The 22,080-nt window shown below is 35.3% G+C and overlaps 2 protein-coding genes and 1 long non-coding RNA gene across 7 annotated transcripts; 1 reads left to right on the top strand and 2 right to left on the bottom strand.

Annotated features, from left to right (window-relative positions):
• The first annotated feature begins 2,625 nt into the window (after positions 1-2,625).
• Positions 2,626-10,721, top strand: LOC103327290 (3-oxoacyl-[acyl-carrier-protein] reductase 4-like). 5 transcript variants are annotated; one of them, XM_016793752.2, is made up of 15 exons: positions 2,626-2,845; positions 4,598-4,697; positions 4,790-4,819; positions 5,114-5,192; positions 7,801-8,126; positions 8,215-8,360; positions 8,435-8,488; positions 8,617-8,697; positions 8,795-8,840; positions 8,921-9,015; positions 9,109-9,141; positions 9,232-9,366; positions 9,600-9,693; positions 9,949-10,031; positions 10,124-10,721. In XM_016793752.2, the coding sequence occupies exons 5-15, from the start codon at positions 7,970-7,972 to the stop codon at positions 10,154-10,156; spliced, it is 957 nt and encodes a 318-aa protein (XP_016649238.2). In that variant the 5' UTR covers positions 2,626-2,845; positions 4,598-4,697; positions 4,790-4,819; positions 5,114-5,192; positions 7,801-7,969; the 3' UTR covers positions 10,157-10,721. The 5 variants fall into 5 exon arrangements, with proteins under 5 accessions (XP_016649238.2, XP_016649242.2, XP_016649237.2 ...); XM_016793756.2 differs by having other exon boundaries at positions 5,098-5,192; positions 8,218-8,360; XM_016793751.2 differs by having other exon boundaries at positions 5,098-5,192.
• A 1,745-nt stretch (positions 10,722-12,466) lies between these two features.
• On the bottom strand, positions 12,467-17,161 carry LOC148918013 (uncharacterized). Its single transcript, XR_016125806.1, has 2 exons — positions 14,359-17,161; positions 12,467-14,267 (listed from the first exon to the last, which is right to left on the bottom strand). It is a non-coding gene; the product is annotated as an uncharacterized LOC148918013 (long non-coding RNA).
• A 1,301-nt stretch (positions 17,162-18,462) lies between these two features.
• LOC103327292 (gibberellin 2-beta-dioxygenase 2) lies at positions 18,463-21,868 on the bottom strand. The gene is given in 4 exon segments (XM_008229601.2): positions 18,463-19,051; positions 19,582-19,829; positions 19,832-19,947; positions 21,394-21,868. Coding segments are annotated over 4 exon segments (1,059 nt in total). The 5' UTR covers positions 21,777-21,868; the 3' UTR covers positions 18,463-18,739.
• Positions 21,869-22,080: the final 212 nt, after the last annotated feature.

Below are 22,080 nucleotides of genomic sequence, written 5' to 3'. Positions count from 1 at the left end.
GTGTGAGAGAAGTTACCTTTTCTTGGTTAATGCTTTTTATTTATAGGGAAGTAAAAGTAGGAGGTTTGCAAAGTTCCGATGTGGGACTTTGTGCAAGTTGTCATGATGATGACACGTGTCTCCTATGTTTAAGGTTTGTGAGTTCGGAGCTTCGGCAGGTGGTTGTCCCTTCGGAAGAGCATCTCCCTTTGGCAGGGAGGAAGGTATGTCTACCTTGGTGTTTTAGTCACGCTTGGTTAATTATGGTGTAAACAAGTAGTAATCCCTTAGAGCAACTTGGTTTGTTCATGAAGGAGGATGCTGATATAAAGGAAGAAGAGATCGAACCTCCCCAGAGTGCTCCAGAAACAGAACCTGAACCTGAACCAGAACTCGAACCTAAACCCGAACCAGAAGCAGCAAATGATGCCGTTGAAGCAAATGACTTTGAAGGAGAGACTGATTGATGAGATTTTTTGTTCATGTTCTTCTACCGACTGAGAAGCAAAAATGGAAAATGATGGTCCTGAGGTATTTGGGCAGTGACTTGGGATCCTGTTATAGGCCTTGTGGACCATGATATTATCTCTTTTCTGTTTGAGGTTTAGCTGTTAAGCCTGAAAAGTGGGAAGAGGAAGTAGCTGGAGAAGATGAGTTATGGATTGGGTTTTGGGTTTTGGGTTGAAATGATTTTTGACTTAGAATCCAGATGTGTTCTTTGAAATGATTTTTTGATTTTCATTTTGGGAAATGAAGTCGACATTTGGGGAGGTAAACCCCATTCAAATCAATTTTGCCCATGGTGGATGATGATGTGCTGTGGGTTTTTGATGAAAGAAGGAAAAATCCAAATTTTGTCTGTAAAAAGCGTTAGCTTTAGGTGGTGGAAGAAAAGGTCGGCTTTTAGAATTGTAAAATATCAGTCCTCAGACTATTATGGCATTCTACCCATTTTTCCTGGGAAAAAAAGATGTCTTCTATTGGAGTTTTAGGAATAATGACAGATTGGATATTAGAAAAACAGTTGGAACATTTCTGTTTTGTCTTTCTGATTTGATTTTACTTTTGGCTAAATAGCATCAAAGCTACTGGTTTAAATTTTAAGCATTTCCCTTCATAAATTATAGTTGCTCTTTTCTTTTTCTTCTTTAAATTTTGGATTTTTAATTTTCCAATTTGAGAGAATTTTATATTCAAATTAGCAAACCAATAATCTAAACTAATTACAAGCCATAGTTTAAATTACAAGGAAGGGGATTTCTGACATACACACAATTATGATGTCATCCGGGTGTCAATATGAGATTTAAATTACCTCATGAAGTCAAAGTTGTTTTTCACTAGCTAGACTCCGTTGACATTATCGTTGTTTTATAATTAAAAAAAAAGAAAAAAAAAGGCAAAGGATGGTCTAGAAAATATTGATTATCGAAAAGGAACTTTTTTTGGTTCTTTTACAAATGAATGTGCAAACCAACTGTTGTTTGGTTCTTGGCTCAAACGACACGTCGTGTTTAGCGTCTTGTACACGAGTTTTTATCAAATTTAGCCCCAAAATCTATAAATGTCAATTTTTTTAAAAACTTTCAAAAATAGCCAAAAACTCCTTAAATTGACCCAAATGCCCTTTAATTTAAATCTCAATTACACCTAAAACCCAAAATAGCATCAGCACTAAAACAAAATTGGCTTCGTCAACTCACTCATATATGCCTATCATAAATTAATAATATAAAAAAAATTTAAAATGCAGTTTCTTGACATAATAATTTTTAATTGAAAAAAATAGAGTGGAACTTTCTTACAAAATTCAAATAATAAATGAATAAATTTGTTTTTGCTCCGCATTTGATGTGGGGATTAAACTTTCTTGCAAACCAAAGATATGTGCTTCGCCTTTCCCTCAGAACAAGAACACCAAAGAAATTGCAAGGCAAACTGTCTTCCCACAACACAAATTTGCCTATATTAACTTTGTTTCTCTTATACCTTTATCAAACAAAAATAATAATAAAATGAAATTTAAAAAAAAAACGAGTTAAAAAAAAAAAATCTAGTGTGGGTGCATGCAAAACATGATATTGTCAATAATTGTTTTCCATGAAATGTATGTATCCAAACCCTTAAAAACTGCTGCAAAAAAAATCCATTAAGGGCGATTGACAAGGGGCAGTGTCCTTTTATTTGAGGGTAGGGTGAGGGAGAGTGAGGCTTAGCCCACTTAAGGGCAGTGCGGCTGCGGTGCCCTTGTGCTCAGTACTCTGCCGACGGCTTGAAGAGCATGACAATTAGCTCTTTCTGTTAAGTTTTAATTTAGAGGGCATTTAAGACAATTTAAGTGAGTTATTCATTATATTTGAAAGTTTTTAAAAAAATTGACTTTTATGAATTTGGGGACTAAATTATATTATATTTATATATATTAAAATTGAATCCACAGATTCACTGTTCCTATACTGTAGCCTAGGAATAGTGAAGTGACATTTTTGTCCCCGCTTAAATGGTTGATCTCTTCCTTCTGTAGGATTATGAAAAGTGGATTGACCCTTTTAACCGTGAGCTCTGTTCTCTCCTCTTCAGGACGTCGCTGACAGAAGGAAAACCTTATCAGTCCCACACCCTTCCCCCTCATCCCTCCCAGCCCTCTCTCCCCTCCCCCTTCTTTTCCTCTCTGCTGCCGCCACCGTCATCATCACAAGCACCGACTCTCCCTCTCCGTCTCCTGCGGACGGTTCTGATGCCTCACCCATTGGATCTCCCGATCGCGCCTCGTTTGAGATTCAACGACAGCCGTCTGACGATGACATGAGCAATCGCCTGGGACCGGCGATCTCTCCAAGGATCTCAAACAAAAACTATTAAGCAGGCAAGATCTCTCTGTCTCTCTATTTGAGCGTGTGGATAATGATTTCTAGGAGCTTAATATATATTTGCATCTAGAAGGAAATATGATTTGGAGCTGATATTTTGAACTAATCGACCAGTCTCTCAGCTGGAAGGTAAAGATGGCTGCTTCAATATACGATCATTCGAACAAAAAATCTGATTTAACACTGTATAACCTACTTACCCTGTTTGTTTGCTAGAAAAAAAAAAAAAGAAAAATTGATTTTTTAAAACATTTTACTGTTGTTTAGGGTTTAGGGTCTGCTTTAAGGTTGGTTTTATTCTTGAAGAATACCCATTTGGTTTTAGATGTAGCTTATTTAGTTAAATATATGGCTACTGGTGGAATGGATTAGCCAAATATTGCATATGTAATCTGCATACAAATTCCTAGCATTGTTGTAAACAATCAGTTTAAATGGAGGATTGTTGTATGAAATTTGGTAAACAAATATCTAGAAAGTAGCTTCATAGTTTCTTAGGTTCCATTTTGGTATTTGTTTTTGTGTGATATATTTCTCTTAGGGCGTGTCAAATGGTAAAGCTGCAAGTAAACCATCAATTCCACGACATAATGCAATAGACTTATTCCAAAACATGTCTATTGTTTTGATTGAGTGTTTTAGTGCTCATTTTCAAGTTATTTTTAAACTATAAATCCCTAATTGATAATAATTCCTAATATTTTTAATTAGTTGAAATTTTTATAATGAGTTATTGGATGATGATTTTGTTTGTGGATAATGATTTATTGGATTGGATTAATATTGATGATTTTGTGTGCGGATAATGATTTGTTGGATTAGGTGACTATATATGATTATTTGATTTGTTGGAATTTAGGGTTTATGATTTGTTGATTAAATTTTGTGATGGACTTCTTTTCCTCTCTCTCTTTGTTCATTTGTCTTAATTAAATTTGTTTTAAAAAAGAAATGATTTGTTGATTAATTGATATGACTGTTTGGTTTGATTAATTCATTTGTATGGCAAAAAAGGTTCGGAGCTGCATTTGGAGTCTCATTTATTTTGCTTGCTTGCTTGATTTACTTCCCTAGGTTTTCATTCTCTTCCCTCTCCATCTCTGATTTTAATCTATTGGTTTGGAAAAGCTCATATTCAAGTTCTTTTTAAAGTTTAAATCCCTAATTGATGATAATGCATAATATTTTTAGTTAGTTGAAATTTTTATAATGAGTTATTAGTGAATGTTGATGATTTTGTTTGTGGATAATGATTTATTGGATTGGATGAATATTGATGATTTTGTGCGTGGATAATGATTTGTTGGATTATAGATGAGTATATATGATTATTTGATTTGTTGATTAAATTTTGTGATAGACTTTTTTTAAACTTAATATTCTGTTTATCCATGACGTTTAAATAACGTAGTAGCATATTTAATTTTTTTAAAGGGGTGTTTTGAATCAAGTGCTTCCTTCTATTCTTCAAGAAGACGTCTATTTTGATAAACTAAATTGAGTTTGAGCTTATGGAGTTAAACTTTTTGCCATATTTTTGTTGCACTGTTTCTTTTCTTATTCTTATATGCAGGGATGATTTTTTTCTTTTTTTTTTCTTTTCAGTTTGAAACAGATTTACAGTACTTTTCTCTTCCTGAAATTTTGTGAAATATATGTATATAGGGGAGCCCAGATTAAGAAATAGCGGTTACGCATTATGCCCTTTTCATAAAATTCTGTATGTTTTTCTTCTGATTTAATTTCAGGTTTCCATGAAAATTTTGATCTAGGATGCCGTGATTTGAGGTGTAACTTTTTGCAGTAATCATAGTAGTTTCTTACTAGATCTCTCAACTCAAATCTCAGGTAATGAACTCTACAAACCGTGTTTTTTTTTTTTTTGGCTTTTCAAAACCTCTTTATTGCTTCCACTCCATGATGCTAACTTTATTTTGTAGATGAAGTTGGTTTTAGCAGAACATGACTAGGTATTTTGACAATCCAGAATTTATCTTTGTTTTAGCTTTGTATTAGTTTGACATTATTGTATTTCAATTTATGTTTATTAGATGGGATGATGGGTTTGTATCGTTTTAAAATTCTCAACTGGATTACTGAAACTCCCACTAAAATTTGCAGATTCTCAGTTTAGGTCACTGTTTTTTTTCCTTAACTTTTCTGCCATGTCTTCTTGGAATGTAAATTCATACAATTGGTTTATAGAAAAAAAAAACATAAAAATCTTATGAATTGTTATCTGATGTAGATTGATTGATTGTCAGAAACAAAGAAACAAACAAAGATAGATGGAGGACTCCTTGCATTAAACAACTTCTGTTATATATGGAATCCTAACTTTTTGTAAGTTCCTTCTCCTTCATTATTAGTGAATACATGTGTTTACATATTGCCATGATGCTCTTTCTTTACCTAGGATCTGTGGATGCTATGATATTTGTTTAATTTTCTTTTTTCTTTCATCTACCTTGTTTCTTTGTTTTATTGCTTCCCTCCTTTTCTATCATGGTTGGTCTGGAAAAACATTGGTATTGCTTTTTCTGCATTAAGACGCCATGTATTCTTTTTGCTGTTTTTTTATTTATAAAATGTTTCAGTTTCATTCCCACTAATTAAATTGGTGCATAACTCAATAGCAAATACTATACTTCATTGAAGTGATTATAAAATAATAGAGGCAATGTCGAGAACAATGTATAAAAGCCGCCTAAACTCATAAACACTGTTTGCGATTGCCTATACATTAAAAGGGCCTATACTTTATAGTTCTATAGTTTTGTTTTGTTTTTGTTTTGTTGCTTTTTTGGTCTTTGAACTTTAAAGTTAAACTACAGAAACTGAGTTTATCTTCTTTCTCTTTCCTTTTCTTTTGCTGAGACAAATTATTTCAAGGAGACAATCCTGAGATACTAGAAAATTACAATTACTAAAATAAGAGAAATATTTCTTGGTTTTGATATTCTGAGTGGAATAAGTACTTCGTTTATGTGTTTTGATATTCTGAATGCATTATGTTTTGTTTGTTTTATTATATTTTGTTTGTTAATGGATTATTAATTGTCGGAAAAAAAACAAAAATAACTATAAATCAGAAAGGCTCTAATTTATAACAATTTATTCACCAGTAAGGACCAAAAACAATAAAGGCTCTACTTAAATGAACTTTGGTAAACGAATTTTGTAGGTGTCCGCCAATTCAATCATCAAATCAGCCAAATTAGAGAACGGCCTGTTAAAAAAGGCTTTTTTCACTTCTCTGATGTGAACAAAAAAAAATTCAAAATGTTAGAATTTATATCACGATTCACTTCTTTTTCCTTTATTTTGCATGTATCTCAGTAATATTACAACTAAGAAGAGAATTGACACAATGCTCACTGCAAAAGCTCCAGAGGAGAATGTATCAGATTCTGATGATATCCCACTCATCTCTTTGAAAAGCAAGACAACCCCAAGCAATATTGGAATCACCCTTTCTGCCTCAAAATAGAGCATGCATTCTTTCATCTAATTTCATTTATTTAACTAAGATTCACATCATATCCATACTTTTCCCTTCTAAATTTTTTGAATTCAATCATAAACACTTAATACACATGCAACAAAATTCCTCATCACAAACATGAATATCTATATCCAACTTTTTTGTTCTGTTGCTTATTAAAGTTTGAGTCTTTTGGTTTGATTCTGCAATAAATAATATTTAGTAATTTGTCAAGCTTCTTCTGAGTTTGTTAATTGATTGCTTTCCCTGAGGTTATAGTTTTGTATATTAGATTAATAGAATAATTCGTGTATTCAAATTGCAGTTTGTGTTGTTGATACATATCCACATGTATCATGTTTTCGATGCAATGAACAAAACTATAACATATGTATCTAGATGTTTTGTTATGAACAAAAGTTTAACCTATATCCTGTTATTTTTGACTTTATTCTGCTTATATAACCTATAGGTGTTTATAGGTTATTTCTGCGTTTATGGCTTACTTCTCCATTAGATTAACTGAGCCTATAAATGGCAATGCATGTATCAGTTTTGACCATAGGTGTCTATAGATCAAAGCTCGGGTGTTTTGGCTTAATTCTCTTCTACCATTTTCCAAATTTGTAGCAACAGAATCAACACCCCCTTCTTGATTTGATTTTATTAAAGCTCAGATGTTTTGGCTTAATTCTATTATACCATTTTCCAAATTTGTAGCAACATAATCAAAACCCTTCTTGATTTGATTCTATAAAAGCTCGGGTGTTTGTATTTAATTCTCTTATACCTATTTAATAAATTGTCACAATTGTTGTATGTTTATTGTCAATTGATTAAATAGACTGAGGTTATACTTTTGTCCATTAGATTAATAGAATGCTTGATGTACCTAAATTGTTGTGTTGTCATGTTGTATTTTTGAACTTAATTATGTGATAATAGTTTTTGTCTTCGCTCAAAATTTTCCATTCATCTACACTAACACCAAATTTGTACCAACAGAGTTAAAACCTCCACAAAAGACAAGAAAGAACATAAGCCACATCTACAGCAGAGCTAACAAGAGAAAGACCCCTTTCTAACAGACATCAAGATAGAAAAATCCTATTCCACCACCCTATAGCATATATATAAAGACCTATCCGAACTCATTTGAATTATGAGCATCTCAATGTTGCCAATATTTTGATGTTTTTACTGCTACTTGATTTATTAAAATATGGTCATTATTTTAACATGACAAACTGCATAAAAAACGTGTTATTATTCTATTTTTTTGTAACTTAGACTTGCTAAACAAAGCATGATGCCACTATTTAGATCTCCATGTCTATATAAATAGTACCATTTTTCCTACATATTTTCACAACTTTGTACACATTTTACATGGTATTAGAACCCGCAGCATCGCGCGGGCACCATTGCAAGTTTTTACTAAATTTGATAAAAATTCCTTGTACACAGTACGCATTTCCACCGATATGCTAAAACCCATGCTCAGAGAGATTACACACCCATCTTCTTCACATTTTTCCTCAGTTCTCAGTCCGATAGATTGATCTTCTGGCGACCTTCCTTGCCTCTCTCTTCCTCCTTTTCTTCGTCTGCGGCACCCGCCATTCTTAGACTCTCAATGGCGGCCACGATCGGCTTCAACACCGTTGGAGCTCCGGTACGACTCTTCCGCCAATTATCTCACCCACGAAGCTCCTATCCACTTCTCGGCGGGGTTCGACTGCATCGCGTTGCCCTGACCCGATTTTCGAGCTCCTCATCCTCCTCTAGCTCTGGTAAATGAATCGCATTTTCTTGTTATGGTAAATTGAAGTTTACATCAAAACAATTTGGTGATGTTTTAATGGAAATATAATCAAATAGCAGGAATTAGGGCGCAAGTAGCGGCCGTTGAGCAATCGAGCGCTGTTGTATCTCAGAATGTGGAGGCTCCTGTGGTTATCGTCACTGGAGCTTCTAGAGGAATTGGCAAAGCTGTTGCGCTTGCTCTCGGCAAGTCTGGTTGTAAGGTCATCATCATCATTCATCATTCAATTGCTTTCTTCGATAAGTCATGACCATAGGCTTCATTTCACTGTTACAGGTACTGGTAAACTACGCAAGGTCATCTAAGGAAGCTGAATTAGTTTCCAAGGAGGTACCTTTTTTTGTTAAAATAATGGCCTTCATGCAATGCATATATTGAAATCAGTTCATAGTAGAAATATTTGGTTTTAATTATATGCCGCATTTTAAACATGTTTTATTGCGGTTTAAATGCTGTAGATTGAGGCATCTGGTGGTCAAGCTCTGACATTCAGAGGTGATGTTTCGAAGGAAGAAGATGTAGCGGCAATGATTAAAACTGTACGCGAATGCGCTTTCTATGCTAACTACATGGTTTTTTTAGTGTGGTTGCAATTATTGCGTGCAACGTGACATCTTTTCAATCAAATGAATATAGGTGGTTGATGCATGGGGAACAATTGATGTGTTGGTTAATAATGCTGGTCAGCATCATATTACTTATTGTATTTAAGCTTCTTATCTTGACTTTCCTTTCTATTTCAACTAACACAGTGTTTTTCAGGAATAACACGGGATGGCTTGTTGATGAGAATGAAAACATCCCAATGGCAGGAGGTTATTGATTTGAATCTTACTGGCGTGTTTCTGTGCACACAGGTATGTAGTGTAGGGCATATGTTGATGTAGTAATTATAGTTGTTCAAACTTAGAATTGTCTGATCTTTTTAGCATGGTTCATGCTTTTTGCAGGCTGCAGCGAAAATTATGATGAAACAGAGAAAGGTGATCAAATTCTGTCTTCCTTTCTTGTATTATGTCAATGTGAAAATCCTATTTTGCTTCTAGATCCTTAGTATGTTCATCATATTTCAGGGAAGAATAATCAATATAGCATCTGTTGTTGGTCTTGTTGGCAATGTTGGACAAGCCAACTACAGTGCTGCAAAGGCCGGAGTAATTGGCTTTACGAAGAGTGTCGCAAAGGAGTATTCAAGCAGGAGCATTAATGTATGTGCAAGTGATTCAAGGTTTTTAATTAATTAATTTTATTATCTGTTTTCGGTGTGTGGGGCTTGCCTGCTAATACGTTTAACCCCACTCCACACTTAGCAATGGCTATGTGGTTTGTTTCATGACATTAAACATTCAAGCAGATATATTTCTAAATTTCTTGCATATTTCCAGTCTTACGTGGTGGGCCTAAAGTAATTATCCATCTAAAGCTTTCTTTTTTTCCTTAGGTCAATGCTGTAGCACCTGGTTTTATTGCATCTGATATGACTGCCAAGCTTGGAGAAGACATAGAAAAGAAGATCTTGGGAACCATCCCCCTAGGTGAGAATTCGCTACTAGTTATTTAAACATTATTATCAAAATCTATTGTAGTTAATGTGAATTATTGAGAAACTGCTCGTGTTGGTTATATAACTTATCTGAGAGATATAAATGTTATTGAGTCATTGGATTGGGATGATTGAAATTTGATTGATTCTCTAATTCTTCTTCCCTGGTTTGCCTAAACTTAAAGCCTGATCTTTGTAGACTCACATATAAATTAGAGAAAATAAATCTGTTTTATAATTCTTTCAGGACGATATGGTCAACCTGAAGAAGTCGCAGGACTGGTGGAATTCTTAGCGCTCAATCCTGCTGCCAGTTACATTACTGGACAGGTAAATTTTTATTAGAAATCTGATAATTTTCCCTTGGACAAATGGGAAATGGCACCATGTGAGATGTCAAGTTTTGCACCGATCAATTGTAGGTATTGACCATTGATGGAGGGATGGTGATGTGAGAGGCCAAGTCCCGCACCCCAACCAGCTTCATCTTACAGAAGGTTTCAAATGACGCTTCATCTTACAGAAAGTTTCAAACGAAGAGAGGCTTTTCTTTGTATTCCATTCTTGACCGGCTTCTAGTTTCAAACTGAATAGAAGAGTAGAAGGATAATATATATATTTTTTCCGTTTAGCAAAGGTTGTTAAAATATATTCCCTGAGACTTGTGAACAGTTTAAGAGAAAAAAGACTTGATAGGAATTGTTTTTGTGTAGCGGTTTCAGTCTCCAGATGATACTAAAGCGTTCTACTGTACTAGCTAATATATGGGTTGCATATGAAGTCTTTTATTATTCTTTGTGTGGAGGTAGAAAATCTGTAGCCTATAGGCTTACTTTTAACCTCTTTGGGTTTAGGCAAATCTTTTAACCGTTTTGTAAAGCTATTGGTCGAAAGACCACGTAGCTCTCCTTTGGGTTTGGACAAATCTTTTAACCACTTTGTGGATATTATCATAACATGGAATTGGATGTTAATTTTAATTAGGATTCTCTAATATAAATATATTTTCATTTCTAGTTATGATTTTTGGTTCTTCTTGGGATTTGCGTAATTATTATACTATGTATGAATAATTAAATATTGGATATGGATTTGGTAGTAAAATTCATTGGTACATAGATATTTAAGTTTTCACCATACTTCTGCTCTCCTCTCTCGCTCTCTATCACTGAATCAATCTCTCTTCTTTTAGGGTTTAGGTTACCTGATAAAAGCATTTTTATCCATGGTTATGCCTTCATTGCCATGTGGCGGACTACAAATTTTTTCTATTTATTGAAAAAGTAACCCAAAGGCCAAATGTAAAAAGTACCAATAAATTAAAAAAATCAATTATCACTGATAGAAGGATGTAGGGGGCAAAAAAGAAGAGAATGATATTCATTAAAAAAAAAGAAAAAAAGAAAAAAGAGAACGATGAAATATTTAAAAGGGAGTTTCACTAAAACATCCAAAATGGGGACTGAAATTATAAAAAATTCCCAACACCCAAAACACTTTATAAACACACCCAAAATCCATCATTACACACACTCAAAACCCATTTATAAACACACCTAAAAAATATACAATTGTTAATTTTGGGGTTGATTTTGGGTGTGTTTCTATGTTTAAATAATGCTTAAGTTTTTTTATAAATACATGTCTAGAATTGAGTTTATTTATAAATTTGTATATTTAAAATACTAAAAATCTCTTTGATTAATACAAATATAAAAAACTGATATTATTAATTAAAATTAAGATGAACATTAAATACAATATAAAAATTCTAATTGGTCAATGGCGACCTAGAGAGAAAGGATATTTCCGTACAAGTGTATTGCAACGTGCATGCATCCCATTTTCCTTGGATATTTGTCCAAAACAAACCATAACAAACATGTATCGAATAAAACAAAAAAACATATTTATGTAAGCATGAAATGCAACCGCACTTATCAATAAATTCTCATATGTATATTATATGAATAATGCTACTCTTACTACTACATTTATATACCATATTCTTATATGTGGACAACCACATTAACCATATTCCTACATTTATATACCGTATACTATATTCTATTATTTGTTTTTCTAATTTTCTTAATTAAAATATATTTTATTGATTTTATTGATGTGACATGATATGGATATACAATATCATGTGGTATAAATATGGTAAGAGTAGCATTACTCATATTGTATGTGCCATGTCTATACCTATATCTCTCCTCCTTTCAAGTTTGTTAATGTCAAAACTACCAATTTTTTGTTGATATTCCCCGTGTTCAAGGATGAAATTAGAAATTTTTATAGATGTGGGCTATTATTTCTTATATGGATAAAGATCTAAATAAAATTCCATTAATTTTCTCATACAAGAAAACTTGAAGCTAATTGTTTGGATAGGACATACTAATTTTTGCTTGGATGAATTGGACTAATTTTATAAAATGAAAATGAAGTGTAGTGTTTAAAAATTAGTATTAAATTTCTTTTTTCCCAAACTTTGCACTTAGCTAGAGCCTAGAGCCCTAGCCATAGTGTAGTTCCATCTTGCCCGCATCGCGTCCCACCTTCTTTTTGGTGAAATTGCGTCCCACTTTCAGTTGTGTGTTTGTTATAATAAATCACTGTCAATGATGAAAGTTTGCATAAATTATTTTTTTTTGTCGAAATTGCAATTCATTGCAAACCCTCAAAGGGGTAAAGAACAGTATAATCAAAGCCAAGCAAAAGCACTGGCCAGAAAACTAGAAAACAAACATGAACAAACCTAACTAAAACCAGTACAGCATAGCATAAAGATCGTGTTCTTGAGCTGAACCTAAAACGTCAAAAGCCAACAACAAGGCATTTAGCCCACATAAAGGCATATAGCCACAAAGAGGTATTACACCCACATTTAGCCAAAAGCCCATATTAAACATAGAATACATAAAATAAAACACATAAAACCTAGCCGCCACAACCAAAGAGAAACTCCAAGCCGCCACCACCAACAAAGAGAAGCTCCCTGATTGTAGATGGACACATCGCTAGTCACCACCATGAAGACCCAAACACCCCTAGGTCAGCAAACCAAGCCAAAAATCACCTAGAACATAGGCCACCCAAGATTCACAAACAGATCCAGAATCAACCCAACCAATACATCCAAAAGACAGCAGCCAACAAAAAAAGAATGAGAAAACCCATTCCATAGCTAGGAGGAAACGAACCAATAGCCTGGAAGGAGGTGGTGCAAGCACCCGAGCTAGAGCTCTACACACCTTCCAATAAATACGCGTCAAAACGCATTTGAAATTTGCAGCTAGAACCCAAGGATAAGGCCATATCAAAAGGGAGGTGAAGGAATCCAGGTGAGCCATGGATTTTGGATTAGTATGGAGTAGGACTTGCAAGGTAGATATGGTGGTGAAAGGGGAAATCATGCCCAAGGATTTCATCCCACCTAATTGGAAAAAAGAGGAGAAGGAGAGAAGTGAGATTCAAGGAGGAAGGAGGAAGAGGAGGGGAGGGGAGGAGGGGGGAGACCACCTCCCTCCCTAGATGCGGCACTGGGTGTTTTTTGTTTTTGCTAGGGTTAGAGAGAGAGCGGCTCACTCACTTTTTATGCACAAATGTTTATGACTCACATGGAGGAGTAATTGATGTTTTTGCTTGAGAAAATGATTATTCCGAATAAGAGTAAAATTACTCATATTGTATGTGCCATGTCTATACCTATATCTCTCCTCCTTTCAATTTTGTTCATGTCAAAACTACCAATTTTTTGTTGACATTCCTCGCGTTCAAGGAAGAAATCAGAAATTTTTATAGAAGTGAGCTATTATTTCTTATATGGATAATTAATTTTCTCATACAAGAAAACTTGAAGCTAACTGTTTGGATAGGACATACTAATTTTTGCTTGGATGAATTGGACTAATTTTTATAAAATGAAGTGTAGTGTTTAAAAATTAGTATTAAATTTCTTTTTTTCCCAAACTTTGCACTTAGCTAGAGCCTAGAGCCCTAGCCATAGAGTAGTTTCATCTTGCCCCTGTCGCGTCCCACCTTCTTTTTGGTGAAATCGCGTCCCACTTTCAGTTGTGTATTTGTTATAATAAATCACTGTACATGATGAAAATCTGCACAAATGTTTATGACGCACATGGAGGAGAAAAATGGGCAACCAAAGGTCCAAATAGCCCTTTTATTTAAGCAGCTAGATAGATAGAGGGAGTTGCAGGCGTAAATTGGTAATTGCACAAACCAACCGTAATTTGGTAATTGCACAAACCATCCCAACACGCACATAAAAGAATAAAAAATTACTGCACCATCACCAAAAGTTTCTATTGGCTCAATGCCAAATCTAAGCTATAGGCACAAAACCGTCACCGAGATAAAAATGTATCTGTCCTTAATGGAGGTGGCATTTTGTGTGCTACCAGGACAGCTGGACGCGAGATATTGCTGTCAATAAATACACCATCTTCTTCTGTAGCATTCACCCATCTTCTTCGTCTCGTCTCTGTAGCATTCCCTTCTCTTCCTCTCTGAAAATGTTAGCTTTCTTCAAGAAGTCCACTTCTGCAAAATGCAGCAAAAATCAACGCAATGAAAATCAAGTACGTAGTTTGTCCCAACCAACAAGTCCGCGTAATAACGGGTGAATTTGTACCTAACGGATTAAGACATAATCACATATAACACAAGTGTTTGAGTGGTTCACCCATAATGGGGCTACATCCACTATAGTTTATAGCTTTGTATTTGTATTTGAAAAGGTTACATTGTACATGAGAGAAATAGGGAGAGAGGCTTGAGAGCTCTAGTAGAAGAGTAATAGAAAACTTGGGAGAACTTTGGACAGCTCTTGGAGAAATGAAGAAATAGCAGCCAATCCTCCTTTTGTTTGGAGGTGGTGAGCTCCCTTTTATAGTCAAGTTGGAGTAGACAAGGTTGATTGATGGCTTTGTCATTTGCATGGCTCCCCTTAATTTAGGGTCTTGGGCTTTCAGAAGACAAAGGAAGGGGCATGGCTAGCTACTCCTTGTTTGGTGGGATGTGACCTATGACAAAAGGGGTTATCCCTTAATTGTTGGGATTTGCTAAAGGGGGAAGGTGAGGTCAACATGGTGCCAGCACATATCAAGCATAGCTTTGACACAATTAGTAGCCTGAAACTAGGAGATGTAATCTTCCTAACATGGATCAAGAAAGGTTATATAGTAAGTGTGCTTTATGCTTCAGTGGTTGGATGTTTCATGTGTGTGTACTGGACTAGACATTGCTCATGCAGTCGGGGTTGTTAGTCGATACATAGTAGTCCTGGAAAGCAAAATTGGGAGGTGGTAAAGGGGATTTTCATGTATCTTCGAGGTACTATGTCTCTGTTTTATAGGTGATTGTGTCTGAGTTCAAAGGTTTTGTCGATGTAGACTTGGCAAGAGACATTGATAATACGAGGAGTATTATTTTGTTATGTTTGTAATGTGGGTAGTATTGTTGTGAGTTGGTCTCAAGATTACGAGGTGTATAGCTTTGTCCGAGCATGGTGACCAGTGAGGCTGCAAAAAGAGATATGGTTTGGTTGAAAGGCTTCTTGGAGGAATTAAGGAGGGTTGTGTTTTGTATAGTGATATGGTTAGAGTGCAATTCACTCGGATAAAATCATGTGTTTCATTCAAGGACCAAGAATATTGAACCAAACTAAAATTACATACGCTGATTTATGTTGATATTTTGGCGATTAACAAACTGAAGTTGTGATCGATTTCAGTTGGTCTCTTAGCATATGATGATGGAGATGTTGGTTGCTTGAGATGTGGCCTTGTTATGTGTGAAGTGCTTGAAGCTTTGGCTGAGTTTCTTGGGAGGTATCAAGTTAGAGGAGCCCATGTCCAAAAACCGATTGGTCACACTACTAGAAAAGAGAGAGATGTTTGCAAGGCTGTGTTAGAGCGGCTAATTGCCCATCACAGGACAGCGGACCATTTGAAGCCATACGAGCGTCTTTGGTGTTTTATTTCCTACTCAAAATTTGCTTCATATTCGGACTTCAATTCCTACCCATGTAACCGTAAGTCTTATAAACTATAAATATGACTTTTAGGGAGTTGTATTATGTTAAGAGAGCTAACCCTAATTACAAGGGAGTATGACGAAACACTTTAGCGCTTGTAATTGTCTTTCCTTCTTTAATAGTGAAAATCTCATAGCAACCCGGATACATAGCACAGATGGAGTGAATCTTGTTAATAAATTCTTGTGTTTTTGTAATAATTTGTTTGTTTTTGTGTATTCTTGATCGTGTTTATATTGTTTCACACATGTTTTTTTGTATAAGATGAGATCAAGGGCATGATTTCCTAATACCTTTCCAAATCACCTACTAGATTTGGTCATGTTAATTTTTAGTAACATCAATTGGGTTTCAAGATGAATAAGTTGCTAGCTATCTCCAATATCATAAACATTACGGCTTTTAGCACTAAATTTCTCTGAAATAATAGCATAATATACCATTGTAATTTGTAAATAGGGAGGAAAGTAGGGAGGGGTAATAGAAAATACATGACGTTCACACGATAATAACGTCCGAATGTCTGCATAGGAGAATTTCTATATATATATATAATGAAGAGTATTGTACACAAGTTACATCAAGGATATAATAACATTAACCAAGAGTCTTATACTCTGAATCAAGCATGTATCAGCTGTATAATAGCTTGCTACCTATAAAGAGGTAAAATTTAAATCGATGGAGATATGAGTTATGAGGAACAAAGTAGTGAATATGGTTTCGTACTCAAGTCCAAATACCATACTCAGCTAACCTCCATGAGCTGATTTCAAACTCTTTGTGGCTCAGAAAACTCCATGGGTGGTGGTAGTCAGAGGCGCACTCACTCCACCCATCATGATAATTGCTGTGCTTGGACTCCTCCGTTCCCTCATTCAGCACAAGATGATCATTATGGTGGGGTTGCATTATCGCTCCTAGTAACAAGAGTAGAGAAGCCATAAAAATATATGTGGGTTTGAGGGCTGAATTGCCACCAGAAGCCTTGAGCTTCCTCTCCTCACCCGTCTATGAATTGGAGCGTCAAACAGTTGCATCACCCTATATATATAGAGTTTTTCCCACCACATTTTTGACTACTTGAGAAAGAAATGCAGGTGTCGACAAGTAGTAGATAGATACTTCATGTTGCATTTACTTTAGGCACAAGAGATGCCTTTAACGTAAAAATCTTTCATGCAAATCTTGCCATGCGATCAGTTTTGTAAGGGAGTTGGCCATCTAAAGCCATGCCACTTTTACATGACTCAATAAGCGTTGGACAACCCACAGAGAGAGAGAGAGAGAGAGAGAGAGAGAGCATTTTGGGGCCATGGTAATGAACTACGGTATGTGACCACTAATCTGTCAAGTAGTATTTGGATTTTCCTCAAATTATGAGAATATATTCTTTCATTTTCATTGATGCTTACGGTATCTTGATAATTACTCGAACAGGCGCATAATTAGGATATATGGAAACCCTACCTAAAGAAGTAAGAGCCTTAAATTAGCCTAGATGGCCGTTGCTTTGAGCATCTTCACACTTTCATACCTACAATAATTATTCCAAAGGGTATCTCACAAGCAAAGCTGGCAGTCAGCTGGCTGATACAACAACCCTCCCTTTATTCATTTTTGATAAAGTTGGCGAGACTAAAAACAGCCACGCAAAATCACACTCACAAGTTTTTCTTCCCCCAGATCAAATCTTCAAATCAAGAACTCCTCTTTTCTCCCCTGAACTCATCATTGTTGTTACTTGAGTGCTCAAAGTTTATGGGTCTCATAGTCTCTCTTTAAGTTACAACCTTTTCATAGATACTCTCTTTCTTAGTTGTGTGTGTACAATATTAAAGGGATCTCGTTGTACTATTCGTAAAAGTGATCGAGAAAAGCGAGTGCAATTAGATGATTTAGACCATTCATTTTTAAGGATCTCGTTTAAGGATCGTCTTTTTAAAAAAATCACCGAAATTCAAAATTATTTGGTCATCTAATAATAGCACAACAAATAGACAAACACAATGTTTCAACTAAAACAACAAAATGTTCATGATATTCCTTTCATAAAAAAGTAACAAGAACTCCAGGACTTTTGTTACAAACGAAAATGGGGTTGAGGGACTAAAGCTCAAGTCGATACAAAGTTCAGGACAATAGCTCCTAAAACATTTAATGATTAATGGGGATACCTAAGTTGGGAAGATAATTTTTTAGTTGAGATTTTTTGATTTTGTAAAGAAAGAAATTGAGTTTTATATGCATGCATATTTTTTGTGGACAAAATAATCGTCCTATGAAAACTGTACATGTAACGTGATTGTACCGGAAAACTGTACGTGTGCGCATACACATGTCCCAATGTCTGCATCTAGTGGACCTAAAATGTAAGCCAACATGATTGTGATATTGAAACAAATTAGTTGATCCACACGAGCTCACACGTTGGTATCATGTAATTTTCCTAGGTGTACCTAATGTTAAACCGACGACCGTGGACCAACACGTGCTGCAATAACAAAATTAAAAAAATTGGTCATATGAGTTTATTTATTCATCCAGTAAAATTAATTGACCCGATTAATTTATCCAGCCAACTAAATTGACCAAAGAAACGTGCAAAAAAATGCTACAAAGGGGTAGAAAATACAAACGTACAAGTAATCTCCCACATACATTAATTAAGCTACTAGTTTTTTTTTTTTTTACTTTTTTTTCGGTTACATTGGAGTTTGAACTGGGGTGCCATGGGGCAAAGGGGGAACCCATTGGCATACTAGTTTTACTTTCAGACCTTCCTATACATAGCTAGCTAGTCTTATGCATTGATATTCAAACAAATCAACATGCAACTAGAAATAAATAAATGGGGAAGTGCTTAAATATATATCAAAGCAAAAATTTCCCCATCAACCTTCAATTTCAACTACCATTGTGACCTAGCTAGCCAGACATATATACGTACATTACAACTATATATATTCTAATAATATTATTGTACAAGATTGTCCAAGCATGGACATGGAATTTGATCGTTGCAGGTGTGATTATTATTATTATTATTAATCTTGAAATGGTCGAGACGTGAATCTCCCAATCGTGTAGTGTATGCTGCTTTCTTGTACTCGCCCCATGTGAAGGGCTTGTAGAGGCTGGGCTTCTCCGGCGACACCATCTCCGGAAGTGGAGACATCCATGCATTTAGGGGTGGTGCCCCAAAGTACACCATCGACATCCTTGGCTTCATAACTGAGTTTGCCAATGCCCTATGTCTCACACTTACTAACCTCCCATTCGTCAAAGCCTGGTGATTATAAACAAAATAACATTAATATTACATGCTTAATATTACGCCGGCAGAAATTTGAAATTTATGTATGACTTTCGAGTGATTACGCGTAATTTGAATTTACTTTTGAAAATATTAAAAATTACATCATCATCATTGAAGACAACATTTTGTATTAGTGTTAAATTAGATTCTAATTTTGGCCCTCCGTTAATACATCATCATTGAAGAAAATCATTGAAGCAAATTGGGGTCTTATTTGAGGGACCATTGCTACATTTTAACCTTAAAAAGAAATGATTCTCATACCCAACGTGCGTGTGTGGTGTGAAAGAGAGAGATAGAGGGGGGTTTGACTTTCATTTTCTAGTGATAAAGAAATTTTACTTTTTCAAATCATAATTAATCTAATAAACTAGTGAATAAAAAAATTTATATACTTTTCCGAGTCATAATTCACTTGAACTTTTGTGTTAAATTAAATATGATGGAAAATTGGTACATATATGTTGAGGAAATAAAAAGAAAGAATTGGTGTTACTGACCTGTAATGCATCACCAACCATTACAAAGAAGTGATTGGGGTCAGGAGGGACGGGAACCCACAAGCCATCATGCAGTGAAATCTGAAGGCCCCCCACGTTGTTGGATCTTAGGATGGTCAAGATCTGAGGGTCAGAATGCTCTCCAAATCCAATCCTATTATTGTTACCATACGGATGAAGCTGTTGTTTTGGTGATGGGTCCTTCACCGCAGGATAGTGATTAAGCCTCAGAATTGAGTCACTCTGACGTCTCTGATGAACCTACTGAACACAGACTTGTCTGAAACCCATAGCCCCTCACCCACCAGATCAAGAATCTCACATGCCAATTCCTTAACTGCTTCTGTGTAATCATTTACTGCACAGCTGGATTAATTCAAACAATATTGATCATTATTCATTACTTCAAAATTAAAAATACACAACAAATTTAGTATTAGCAAAAGGGATGGATTATGCCATTCAACTTTTCTTTTTACGTTTTGATGATTTGCAAAGCTATGTAGCTATCATAGAAAATGTATACATATATATGATTGATTGTTTAAATTTTCATGCAAATAATGGTATGGCCCCCCTGGTTACCGAGAAAAGTGGGAGTCCCACAGTTGAACATGGGGTCCCATGCAAGCCTGCCTGATCATATATAAACTCTCTTGTTTTTGTGTACTCAATGGCATTGGAAATGCATGGTTTAAATGTTTTGCTCAAATGAACAAATGCCAATAAATTCAAGCTGTCTCATACTCGGCTCATGCAAGAAAAGATGAGAATACATAGAAGATGGATCCAATCAGTCATGTCAATTTGTAACCACATGCACATGCTTCATTCACAGATTGGCTAGCATTCAGTACAAAAAGATGACCCCAGTTCTTCAAATGTATCAATGGAGAGCAACTACTGTTCATCAAAATGTTGCAGAAACGAGAACAGGATAAGATGATGAGAAATCTAAGCTCATTGAGATGACGTTCAAATTTTCAAACTACTCAAGTCGGGCCCTAAAATGGTTAGCCTCAATCTATATTCAAGAGTGATTTATCTCTATCGATTTTCGGAACAGTAATAATAACACGCGACATAGTGTGATTTATCTCTGTTGATTTTAAAATTAAATATTAATAACGTATTATAATTTCGATAAATTTATAATTCTAAGTCAGCATAGCATGTGATATTACGGTGGAAAAACAGAATTTCTCAACCAAAAGAGTCCGGTATATGCATGAGTCATGACCCCAAAAAAAAGTCTGTATGAAAGTCAAAGCTATTATATTATATATTTGGTGCCCTGGCATTAACAAACCATGAAAAGAATGCGGATCCAACTAATAATTTGAAGGTCTAGAATTCTTTATTATGAGGTAGCTATGTCCGTGAAACAAAAATAATAATAAATTGACAACAAAAGAGTTATTAAATAAATATGGATTATGAAGTCTGGTTTTTTTTAATCCTTTATTTTTCCAATAAGGAAATATGTCCTTCTCTAATATGGATACCAAGGATTCATCTGCAAATCAATTCCCTGCCTCCTTTGTTGGCCAATGGTGCCATGATTTCAAGTAATGTTGCTATATTTATAATGGCATTATATCATTACAATTCATCAAATTCAAGAAATTCATTCAAACACGCCATAAACTTACTAATACCATGAACCCCGCGAACCTGCTTGAAGAAACAGAAACCGAAAACCCACTTCTCTCAAGGCTTTATGTTGTTCTTTATCATTGTTTTTCAGAAATAAATATGTGACATGCATGTGTGTGTGTATACTAATTAATTAGAAGATGAAGAAAAACATACTTGAATTTTGTAGGCTCGTTGGAGATGGCATTGGATCTCTCAGAAACAGAGAGAGGATCGGTTTGAAGGAGAAGGTATTCAAGCTCTCCCATGTCACCATTGCGGCCAATGTTTTTGCAGCCATAACCAAAAGGACAAGCCGGGCCAGCTCGTTGCTTCTCCATGGCGGGTTTGGCGAAAAAATCAGCACCTTGTGCTTCCATTCTCTCAATGACCTCTTTCGGGACGCCGTGGTTCACCACCTTGAAGAAACCATACTCTTCACAGGCCTCGACAATTTGTTCCGATAGCTTTGACCTATTGTAATTTGATAGATCGATTGTGGGAATTCCTACTGCCTTGGTTTTCTTGGTTCGTATTGGTGAAGGAGATGGTACAACCATTGCTTGCTTCTGTTTCAGCTGGAAGATTAAAAGAATTAATATTATGAAGAGAAAAACAAGGTGATCCAAGATAGGGAATTTGAGTTTGAACTTTGTACTTTGGAGGTGTGATCGTGGTTGAGCTGGTGCTATTATATATACCACAGAGAGAGAGAGAGAGAGAGAGAGAGAGAGAGAGAGAGATGACTATTATTATTATTATTATTGTTTTTATTTATAAATTTGCTAGGTAGGGGAAGTGGGTGATTGTTTATAATTTCGAACCAGGCAGCATAAGTTACAAGACATGGGAAGTTTGTATATA

Source organism: Prunus mume, linkage group LG4, assembly GCF_029339155.1.
Source record: "Prunus mume cultivar Tortuosa linkage group LG4, ASM2933915v1, whole genome shotgun sequence".
NCBI classification, from domain to species: Eukaryota; Viridiplantae; Streptophyta; class Magnoliopsida; order Rosales; family Rosaceae; genus Prunus; species Prunus mume.
Note: the sequence above shows the minus strand (reverse complement) of the source record. Positions and strands in the feature narration are given on the sequence as shown.